At 40.3% G+C, this 12262-nt stretch overlaps 1 protein-coding gene across 5 annotated transcripts in view; it reads left to right on the forward strand.

Moving 5' to 3' along the window:
- LOC124613193 (signal transducer and activator of transcription 5B) overlaps positions 1-12262 on the forward strand; it is a 146501-nt gene that overhangs the window by 70186 nt on the left and 64053 nt on the right. For all 5 annotated transcript variants that reach the window (XM_047141849.1, XM_047141848.1, XM_047141853.1 and 2 more), the window contains one exon: positions 1101-1253. In XM_047141849.1, the coding sequence (XP_046997805.1) occupies positions 1101-1253 (153 nt within the window). The remainder of the gene's footprint in view (positions 1-1100; positions 1254-12262) is intronic.

Genomic DNA, 12262 nt, shown 5'->3' on the forward strand with positions numbered 1-12262 from the left:
GTTTGCAATCCAATTCCAGATGATCCTGCCCTCCTTCTTCCTTTATAAATTCAGCAATAGCAGGTATTAAATTGAAAAATTGTTACAAATGTGCTCAGTGATTTAATCAATGTTCTTTGCTGTAATATATAAAATCTCTATACTCTTCTTTCAGTTCCATCAAAAACTATTGCAACTGACAAAGGAATAATGTGTGTGACTTCAGAAATTTTACTATTCGTACCACCAGTTTCTTCATGTGGTCCATGCCTGCAAATTTAGCACAAAGTGCTTCTTGATGTACAGAACAATGAATTCCGTCTGTAGATTGTTGTAATTTTTTGCTCTTTCATTGTCAGCTAAGTCTAAATTCTTTCCGTATGCTACTGTATTGTCATTTCATAGCAGATTTGCAGTATCCATCATACAATTTTAGTATATAATTTGCAATATGTATTACTATATAAAGGCAAGTTATTCTTTAAAAAAGTAGTTAGCAAAAATCTCAAAGTTCTTCCCCAACCTACTTCAAACTTTTACATTATACTCTAGTAAATGAAGGGGCAGCATTGTTAGCAAAAATCATGAAAAGTTCTTGACCAATTTACTTGAAATTTTTGCATGATACTCTAATTAATATTTGGACAGACATAGACTATATATATTTTTTTAAACAACGATGTACAGGTTCTGTTAAAACCCGTTGAGATACATAAAAATACAAATTCTGTGACAATGTTCTCCATAGAAGACAGGCATGAGGGTAATTAATGTCTAGAGAAGGTAAGGTGCAAATTTACTGGAGTAAGGGGTTTGCATTGTATAGGGAGAAAAGTAAGTTTATGAGTCAGTTTCACTATTTATCCTTCAAGGTTTTCTGCATATGAATTTCTTACCCATACCTATTGCTTCATTTGCATGTTTGTTTGGTAATTAAAATTATTCAATGGTTAGAGCTTGCTTAATTGTGTGGATGCTAAATTAAAAAAGAAGTAATGTTTTGCTATGTCAACAGAACTGTGATTTAAATATACTCTTTTCATTCTTTACTTGGAGGTGTTTTGTTGGAAAATGTCACTTTTAAATGATTTAATCTTTCACTTTTCTATTTTCCATACTAGGAATCCCCAAGTGGCAGACTACAGTGGTATGCTGCTTAGTTGGTCACAATTCTGCAAGGAACCACTTCCAGACAGAAACTTCACTTTTTGGGAATGGTTCTTCGCTGTGATGAAACTAACAAAGGAACATTTAAGAGGCCCATGGATGGATGAGTAAGATGCATTTTATTGCCTGCACCATTAACTCATTTGATAGTGTAGAGCTGTTACACAGATACATATCTTTCAGAATGAAATGTTGCATAGATACTGTGTAGAGTTATCCAATTCAAAACTATGTGGTGGAAGAAGAAACATATTCTCACTTTGGAGACCAAGTCCAAGCATAGCTCGGGTCACAACTTAGTGTTAAAAAGACCATGCCCAAATATAGGTTGGGCTGCAGTTTTCTCGGCATGCAAGCCACCTATCATTCAAAAAGGGACTCATTCATATGAAAACACAACCTGCCCCTTGACTGATACTGCCTTCTGTTGTCAGTTTCTCTAGTTGTTAAGAGGGGAAAAAAATTAGCGAACATAACAGCTGTTGTTGTGTCATGAATGGCTGAGCCAGAATGATCGCATTGACATAATTCAACGTTTTTTTCTCATTAGATTTTTCAGTTTGATGTAATTCTGCTGCAAATACATCAGGTTTATTGAGTGAGCAAGAAATTTTGGAAGCTCAAGAGTAAGAATTGCGTAATAACTCGCATCATAGTTTTTTGTTGGGAGGATAATAATACTTTCTGTTTTCATTATTTTAAAATTTGTAATGTGTCTAGGAAGTACAATAAATATGAAAAATAAAACATGAAGCCTGCCCATTTTTAGTATGTATTGCTCTTGATGCTACGTCAATTGAATATGTGCCAGTAATGCTTTAAATAACAGCATAAACGGCCAGTTCCTAGGCGTGGTATTCTTCTTAAGTGGCTGGTCTTCAAAGTGTTAAACACTGTTCACTAATGTAAAAATATGTGACTGGGCTTCCAGATTGGAATAATTGAACAGAAACTCATAAACTTCACTTCTCTAAGCAAAATAGGCAGTATAATTTAAACTTTTAAATGTTTTCATATGGAGTATCCACACTATTAGGGAGCAATGAAAGTGATGGCTGGTGGGGTGGGGAGGGGGGGGGGCAGCTAACCAGCCCATTGTCTTCCCTCTGTTTCTGGTGTCAGTGAGAAACCTTTTGGCCCAGTCCAGCTTGGCCAGTGTATCTAAGCGTACATTGTTGCCACAGTTTCATTTCTGCCACAAGTGCTGTCCAGGTAGCATCATAAGAAGGAACGACACCTGAAAGAACATCTGTCATAAAAGGGGTTTATTTAAGGGGTTGATATGGCAACACTGCTCTTAATTCATATTACCCTTAGCACAGCTCAGCTATAGTTTGCCTGGTTTGGCTTTTTGTGCAAGTGGAAGTCTTCTACCTTGTGACAACTGAAGTATAAGCTGAGAAAATTAATGGGGGAAGCATTCATTGTAAAAGATTGTTAGCCTACACATCCCTTTTCTGTGCAAAATTGTATAAAATACTACCATCTGCTATACATGATTGCATTTGTTGATAATATTTGCCGTGGTGCCATGGAACAACAGCAGGTTAACAAGGAATATGATACATAATACACAGTCTCACTTGCATATTATAATTTATTGAAGACCAAGTTTGGATGACAGTTATCCTTTATCAAGTTTGAAAGTTAATAGTGTATGTTTGCTGTCCGTAACTGGATGTAAATAAATTGTTACGTGCAAGTAAGACAGTGTGCCAAGTACTGCATTCATTGATACCAAGGTGAAGACAAACTATCTTCTCTACCAATGGCGGTAATGCCACATGACATTAAACAAATTTCTTCTTACTATAAGTGTTTGCATATTATTTTTGTGTAGCAGTATTATGCTGGGAAAAAGACGGGAGGGGTAGTGAGAGAGAGCCAGAAAAAATGTATTAAAATCTGTTTCAACTTTTATTTTTGGAGGTGAGGAAGAATGTATGCAGAGAATGGAAAGAATGACCTTCAATATGAGAAGAAAAGATGTAGTTAGTTGTAAGAACAGGCAGGATGGTTAATTTTTCGTGGCACGATGGCAGCATGGTGCTAATTAAATATAACATTTACAAGTATACTGTAAATTTAATATGGAAGGATGAGGATAGATCCTCAGCCAAATTTCACATACCATTTTCCAGTTCCGTTTGATTTCCTTAGAACTGCTTATAGGTTATATGTAAAGTGTGTGGATGATATTTTAATATTCAACGTTTTGTGTTTGTTGTGTTACAGTATATACATTTTGTAGATTCTCTGCTGAAAGCAATAAAATGTGTACACTCAGAAAAAAATTTGAACATAGTACTGTGTGGAATTCTTTGCTTCCATTAAATTTGTTTGAAAAGATTCATGTTATAACTCTGCCCGAACAGGCAGTAGGTATCACCTACTGTCGTGTCATCCTCTACCGATAGGCACAACTGGATGCAGATATGGAGTGGCATTTGGTCGGCAAACCTATCTCACGGCCATTGTCAATTTACTTCTCAGTCAGGTAACTACCCAGTTGGCATCACAAGGGCTGAGCGCACACCATTTGCCAACAGTGCTTGACAGATCCGGACAGTGATCTATCAAAGTTCTAGCCAAGCCCAGCAGGACTTGAATTTGGTGACCTGATGGGTATTGGTATTACCATTGCAGCATGGCTGTTGACAATGTTATAATGAGTTATACTAAACAGGCAGTGCATTGTAAATGAAAATTCACATTTGTGGGACTCATCACTGCAATTTATCTCTTAGTTAAATGTGGGAATTTCTGCAAATCATATTTACCCATTAGGTTTAGTTCATCAGAACTGGATTAAATGTATGAAGTGGGGTTAGAGATCAGTTGCAATTTGATAGTTGGAAAAGAGTTTACTATTTGGAGAAATCCAAAAAATAAGTAAAATTAATCCTAAAACTACAAGACGCATCACATCTCCATCATCAGTCTCACAAATGGTTTGCAGCTATCCACCTAGATCTATTAATTTATGCATAATCAGATACCCTTGCACCATGTGCAGCGTGATCTAAAAGTGCCACTCTTGGTCAAACTATCTTCTCTTGTAATGTTCCCTCTAAGACATTCACAAGGAACAGGTTGTGTCGTAGTATGTGACCAGTTCATTTGTGTCTCCCTTGCTCTGTTGTTCTCCTAAATGACTTTTCTTCCCACTTTTTTGCAGGACTTTCTGGTTGGTGGTTTTATCTGTCCACTTTATGTGTAACAGACACGTCTGGCATCACACCCCAAATGCTTCGAGAGGTTACATTTCATTTTTGCCTGTTGTCCACGTTTCACAACTATGCAGTGCTGGTGAAGGCTATGTAATGGAATAAAATGTTTTTCTTAGACAATGCAGTATCAGCTGTAGGAATATAAGTGTAAACAGTTTCGTGTATGCAAGGTAGACAGGCATAGTCAGCACTGATGAAATTGTATAACTAAAATCAGGATAGGAGTGAAACTTAACAGTTTTTCAGTCAGTGAGGCAACAATCAAAATTGGTGTGTAATCCAGCTATGAAGGGTATGTAGTGTGTTACATAAAAGTAATTAATTGAGCAAAATTGGAGTCCAATAGAAAAATTAATTATCCATTGTAATCATCCAGAATTATCTCCATTATGTAAATTTCAGTATAATTTTCTTCCAGATCGTTGTAAAAAATTGTTAAATATGATTAACTTTTGATTGGTCTTTCAAAAACAACTTTCTTCTAACACATTTTTCAATCCTTTGTGTGTGAAAATTAAACACTGTCGGTACAATACAGTAACTATTTTTCACATTACATCCAGTCTGTGAGCTGTCACACACAACCTCCTCTCATCCTATTCCTCCTCCAAGACCCACCCTGCTGGTCTGGGGGTTAGAATAGGCCCGAGGTATCCCTGCCTGTTATAAGAGGCGACTATTTTCGGCCCTATAAATTCAGGTCCCATTTTATGGTTTGACCTGCTATTTTCCAAATTCTACAGAAGTGCGGGCCTTATGGAGAAGGAAGCCTTACGTGGTGCATGAGTTATCCATAGTGCCCTTATACAATCTCCTGAACCTTTTGTCATGGCTTTGCATCTCCACCTGCAATTCAACTATTTGGATGAAGACACTTTCCGGGGTATGTCGTATTCTTCTGTTGTCTCCTGTGCTGTTTTGCCCCCATGACAGTCTTGGATTTCTCTGCACGCAGTATCCAGCATGGTAGTCAGTCCGTTGTGGTGGGGCCATCATGTACCCATTCACTGCTGACGCCTGAGTTGTGAACTCCCCACGTATGGCAAGGAGTAGATGCCTGCCTCCCTGGGGCATCAGGACTCCCGGCAACTCCCATCATTCCAGATGACCTTTGCTGTGGCTGGGTGGCGCCCGTGGGGAGAGCACCTGATTGGAGTGGGTGGCATCAGAGTGGATGACCTGCAATGAAGTGGACTAAGTCATCTCTTTCTGGTGACCATACGGTGCCAGCAGTCTCTAAGAAGGGCAAGATTGAGTACAATGCTGACAGATATGACCTTAAATCATTTCCCTCCCTCGCTACATCATGGGAGGAACATAGGGTTACAGAAAGAAGAGAGCCATATTTGCCTCGGTATTTAGTCTGTAGTGAAACCAGAAAATCTGAAAAGGGAGATGCAAAGGCTCAATCTAGATATAGTAGGGGTCATTGAAGTGAAGTGGAAGGAAGACAAGGATTTCTGGTCAGATGAGTATCGGGTAATATCAACAGCAGCAGAAAATGGTATATCAGGTGTAGGATTCGTTATCAATAGGAAGTAGGGCAGAGGGTGTGTTACTGTGAACAGTTCAGTGACCGGGTTGTTCTAATCAGAATCGACAGCAGACCAACACCGACAACGATAGTTCAGGTATACATGCCGACGTCGCAAGCTGAAGATGAACAGATAGAGAAAGGGTATGAGGATATTGAAAGGGTAATGCAGTATGTAAAGGGGGACGAAAATCTAATAGTCATGGGCAACTGGAATGCAGTTGTAGGGGAAGGAGTAGAAGAAAAGGTTACAGGAGAATATGGGCTTGGGACAAGGAATGAAAGAGGAGAAAGACTAGTTGAGTTCTGTAACAAGTTTCAGCTAGTAATAGCGAATACCCTGTTCAAGAATCACAAGAGGAACAGGTATACTTGGAAAATGCCGGGAGATACGGGAAGATTTCAATTAGATTACATCATGGTCAGACAGAGATTCCGAAATCAGATACTGGATTGTAAGGCGTACCCAGGAGCAGATATAGACTCAGATCACAATATAGTAGTGATGAAGAGTAGGCTGAAGTTCAAGACATTAGTCAGGAAGAATCAATACGCAAATAAGTGGGATACGGAAGTACTAAGGAATGACGAGATATGTTTGAAGTTCTCTAACACTATAGATACAGCAATAAGGAATAGCACAGTAGGAAGTACAGTTGAAGAGGAATGGACATCTCTAAAAAGGGCCATCGCAGAAGTTGGGAAGGAAAACATGGGTACAAAGAAGGTAGCTGCGAAGAAACCATGGGTAACAGAAGAAATACTTCAGTTGATTGATGAAAGGAGGAAGTACAAACATGTTCCGGGAAAATCAGGAATACAGAAATACAAGTCGCTGAGGAATGAAATAAATAGGAAGTGCAGGGAAGCTAAGACAAAATGGCTGCAGGAAAAATGTGAAGACATGGAAAAAGACATGATTGTCGGAAGGACAGACTCAGCATACAGGAAAGTCAAAACAACCTTTGGTGACATTAAAAGCAACGGTGGTAACATTAAAAGTGCAACGGGAATTCCACTGTTAAATGCAGAGGAGAGAGCAGATAGGTGGAACGAATACATTGAAAGCCTCTATGAGGGTGAAGATTTGTCTGATGTGATAGAAGAAGAAACAGGAGTCGATTTAGAAGAGATTGGGGATCCAGTATTAGAATCGGAATTTAAAAGAGCTTTGGACAACTTACGGTCAAATAAGGCAGAAGGGATAGATAACATTCCATCAGAATTTCTAAAATCATTGGGGGAAGTGGCAACAAAACGACTATTCACGTTGGTGTGTAGAATATATGAGCCTGGCGATATACCATCTGACTTTCGGAAAAGCGTCATCCACACAATTCCGAAGACGGCAAGAGCTGACAAGTGCAAGAATTATTGCACAATCAGCTTAACAGCTCATGCATCGAAGCTACTTACAAGAATAATATACAGAAGAATGGAAAAGAAAATTGAGAATGCGCTAGGTGACAATCAGTTTGGCTTCAGGAAAAGTAAAGGGACGAGAGGGGCAATTCTGACGTTACGGCTAATAATGGAAGCAAGGATAAAGAAAAATCGGGACACTTTCATAGGATTTGTCGACCTGGAAAAAGCGTTCGACAATATAAAATGGTGCAAGCTGTTCGAGATTCTGAAAAAAGTAGGGGTAAGCTATAGAGAGAGACGGGTCATGTACAATATGTACAACAACCAAGAGGGAATAATAAGAGTGGACGATCAAGAACGAAGTGCTCGTATTAAGAAGGGTGTAAGACAAGGCTGTAGCCTTTCGCCCCTACTCTTCAATCTGTACATCGAGGAAGCAATGATGGAAATAAAAGAAAGGTTCAGGAGTGGAATTAAAATACAAGGTGAAAGGATATCAATGATAAGATTCGCTGATGACATTACTATCCTGAGTGAAAGTGAAGAAGAATTAAATGATCTGCTGAACGGAATGAACAGTCCAATGAGTACACAGTATGGTTTGAGAGTAAATCGGAGAGACGAAGGTAATGAGAAGTAGTAGAAATGAGAACAGCGAGAAACTTAACATCAGGATTGATGGTCACGAAGTCAATGAAGTTAAGGAATTCTGCTACCTAGGCAGTAAAATAACCAATGACGGACGGAGCAAGGAGGACATCAAAAGCAGACTCGCTATGGCAAAAAAGGCATTTCTGGCCAAGAGAAGTCTACTAATATCAAATACCGGCCTTAATTTGAAGAAGAAATTTCTGAGGATATACGTCTGGAGTACAGCATTGTATGGTATAGTTGAATTCTTTTATCTTGGTGGCTCGCGCATGCCCGCCCAGACACGGGAGAGTGCTGCGTTGCCAGTTGCACACGACGCACGCGCCAATAGAAGCAGCGCCATAGTATAGCTAGTTTGCAAGCTTACGTTTAGGGGGGAGCGTGCAGTTCATGAAGTAAAGCCACCACGGCCGCATTAACCCTTTTGCTGTTACAAAGACGTGCTCCCTGCATTCCGCGCTGTGCGCGATTTTGTCACTGCACTGCTCGCCTGTGCAGACACACGGTGTTCCCACTGCTTTGACACACTTATCATTCGATTCCACAAATACTATTTGGCCCAAAAATTAGATTTTTACATGTCTTCTTGACTGATACCTTCCCCCCATAAATGATTTAATTTTGTTTCGATGTTCAACGCAGTTATTATGCAGCATTAAATGTAGTAAACCATTGCACGGAATTTTGAAGAGTTTGCAGAGGTAGAAGTCCGTAGCGTATATTTCCGTATGGTCGATTTTAGTTGCCACAATGTTGAGAATGAAATGTGGACAAGATACCTAAATTTCATATAAAATTTACTGTATAACAATATCTCATTTAAGTACCACATAGGTGTCGTACGTAATATTGAGAAATATTCCGTCTTTCGCGACTGTAACAAAAGTTTTATTTACACTGAGCATGTTTGGCTTTATTTTAAAGCACTTCAATGAATCCAAAGGAAGTAGACAAAATACATTAAACAAAACTGTGGACTTACAAAAACATTAGGACTTGAATATACCGTCTATCAGTGAAGTGCTCTGAGCTATGTCAAATATAATTTTTGTGTGTGGTACACACAAACATAATTTATTTGCTAAAACACTGATCTGCCAACACAAACGTTGAATATTGTGTTACCGCAGCACAAAACTACGAAAGGTGACTTGGCAATGGAGGAGACAAAATACTGTCCACTGAAGATGCTTCAAAAGCGAGAAACGCGTCTGGTCTAAATAAGTCGCTTATTACAGTTGCAGAAGAGGAATATATTTCAGTACCATAGGTGAAACTGCGACTGTGGAACAAAAACAAGAAAGAGAACATGAGTACCATTGTGTATGTGCCATACCTTTCATTGATTGAAGTGCTTTAAAATAAAGCCAAACGCGTCCGGTGTAAATAAAACTTTTATTACAGTCGCGAAAGACGGAATATTTCTCAATATTACATACGACACCTATGTGGTTCAAATGGCTCTGAGCACTATGGGACTTAACTGCTGTGGTCATCAGTCCCCTAGAACTTAGAACTACCTAAACCTGACTAACCTAAGGACATCACACACATCCACGCCCGATGCAGGATTCGAACCTGCGACCGCAGCGGTCGCGCGGTTCCAGACTGTAGCGACCTATGTGGTACTTAAATTATATGAGATATTGTTATACAGTAAATTTTATATGAAATTTAGGTATCTTGTCCACATTTCATTCTCAAGATTGTGGCAACTGAAATAGACCGTACGGAAAGTATACGCTATGGACTTTTACCTCTGCAAACTCTTCAAAATTTCGTGCAGTGGTTTACTACATTTAATGCTGCACAATAGCTGCGTTGAACATCGAAACAAAATTAAGTCATTTATGGGGGGAAGGTATCAGTCAAGACGACGTGTAAAAATCAAATTTTTGGGCCAAATAGTTTTTGTGAAATCGAATGATAAGTGTGTCAAAGCAGTGGGAACAGCATGTGTCTGCACAGGCGAGCAGTGCAGTGACGACAAAATTGCGCACAGCGCGGAATGCGGGGAGCACGTGTCTGCAGCAGCGAAAGAGTTAATGAAGAGACAAAGCACTAGAAATTTCAAAAAATTGCATTCAAACGAATATAATTCATGAAGTAAGGCACTTCGATATTGTTTTTAAATAATTAAAAAAATTAAGTTCCGCACAAGGTTTGAACTCATAACCTTTCACATAGAAGTCCAGCACCTTAACCATTACGCTAACGCAGATCGTTTGCCTACAGTACACAGTGAGGAGTCTAACACGTTACGCAAAACACTGACAAACACTTTTGGTATGACTATGAATTACTCACGCTTCGCCGAAGTACAATAGGAAATAAACAATTACTGCTCTTCTTTAGTGCGAAAAAGCGGTTCGTGAGATTGATACAAACACCTTTCCTTCCTATCGCCTGAATTAGGAGTCTTATTGCTTGTTTGGTTTAATTAATTAATAGAATATGAAGCAATTGGTATAAGGAACGCTTTTTCCAAACTTTCTATAAAAGAAAGTCTGCTATCAAGACATTGCTTTTGTTCTATTACTTTATTTATGACTGAACGTTTCTAATACTGAAGACACTCATCCATGCTATGCACTCCAGTCGAGATCTGGCAACGTCATTCTCTGTTCATTGGCTGACTGTGTTTTGTGACGTCAGATGCGCAGAACGAACCTAAACTCGGCCGCCAACATAAATGACGCGCACTTTAGTGAAACATGGACTGTGGGAAAACCGGAACAGAAGAGAATCGAAGCATTTGAGACGTGGTGCTATAGACGAATGTTGAAAATGAGGTGGACTGATAAGGTGAGGAATGAGGAGGTTCTACGCAGAATCAGAGAGGAAAGGAATATGTGGAAAACACTGATAAGGAGATGGGACAGGATGATAGGACATCTGCTAAGACATGAGGGAATGACTTCCATGGTACTAGAGGGAGCTGTAGAGGGCAAAAACTGTAGAGGAAGACAGAGATTGGAATACGTCAAGCAAATAATTGAGGACGTAGGTTGCAAGTGCTACTCTGAGATGAAGAGGTTAGCACAGGAAAGGAATTCGTGGCGGGCCGCATCAAACCAGTCAGTAGACTGATGACAAAAAAAAAAAAAAAAAAAAAAAAATTATTAGTCTGTAGCAGAAAAGATGGGGACTCGTTTCTACCTATGAAGACTCAATTTTTTGTTGAACATCGTGAGGGTAAGTTTTGGGGAAGTGAAAGCAGTGCAGTCTTGATTCAGAGAGCATCCCCAGCCCAATCCCGGGTGTTACTCGCTTGTGACTGGCTGATATTCCTGTATCTGTCACTCCCCGTAAAAGCCTCAACATGGTCCAGTGGATTATTTTCCATCACAACCTCCTCTTGCAGTCTGACAACGAGCTCCACACCAATATAGAACAGTGGGGTGTTCATTTCATCGGGTGCGTTTACAGGGGACTAAAAGACAACAGGGTTGCTACCAGTGCTTTCATCTTGACCCTTGAGGGTGATTCATTGCCTGAAAAGGTCAAGGTGATGGTTTACTGCTGTGATGTTAAACCATACATCCCTCCCCCTATGTGATGCTTTAAGTGCTGGAAATTTGGGAACATGTCTTTCCGCTGCACTCCCAATGCCACATGTCAAGACTGCGGATGTCCACTGCATCCAGATACTCCCTGTGCGCCTCCTCCCACTTGCATCGACTGCAGAGAGCAGCACTCCTCCTGCTCGCCAGACTGCACAGTACTCCAAAAGGAGCGAAAAATCATGTAGTACTAGACCCTGGACCAGTTGACTTACCAAGAGGCTAAACGTAAATTTGAACGTTTACACCCGTTCGGTTGACGTCCACATATGCTGCAGCTATATTACCATCGCCATCAAAAATACCAGTCGTACCACATTCTATGCCACAAACAGTGGGCCCTCTGTGCCTCCAGAATACATCCACCTCCATGGTGGTAGGGGGCAAACGTTGCTCCCAAAGTACCTACTTCGGGAGCTACGCCCCCACAAATGCAGGGGACATTGGTCCTCCCCTCCACCCATCTGGAGAAGCAACAGCCTCCTCCGGCTCCTCTGATGTGGAAAGCGTCTCTTGGGACCCTTTCTCCCGAGGTCTGCACTAATGTCACAGCAGACACTCACCAGTGGCTAAAGGAGCCAAAAACCGCTGGACAAAGAGCTTCACGGTCTTCCTTCGTGCCTGAAGCTACTTAGGAGAAGTCCTCCCAGCAAGTCCCTAAAGAGAAGTGAGAGGGCAAGCAAACAAAGAAGTCTGCTAAGAAAAAGGACCCTCTGGTGGCCCCAACACCACCACTCCCTACCAGTTCTACACCTGCGGATGAGGTGGAGGTC

This window comes from Schistocerca americana, chromosome 4, assembly GCF_021461395.2.
Source record: "Schistocerca americana isolate TAMUIC-IGC-003095 chromosome 4, iqSchAmer2.1, whole genome shotgun sequence".
Classification (NCBI taxonomy): Eukaryota; Metazoa; Arthropoda; class Insecta; order Orthoptera; family Acrididae; genus Schistocerca; species Schistocerca americana.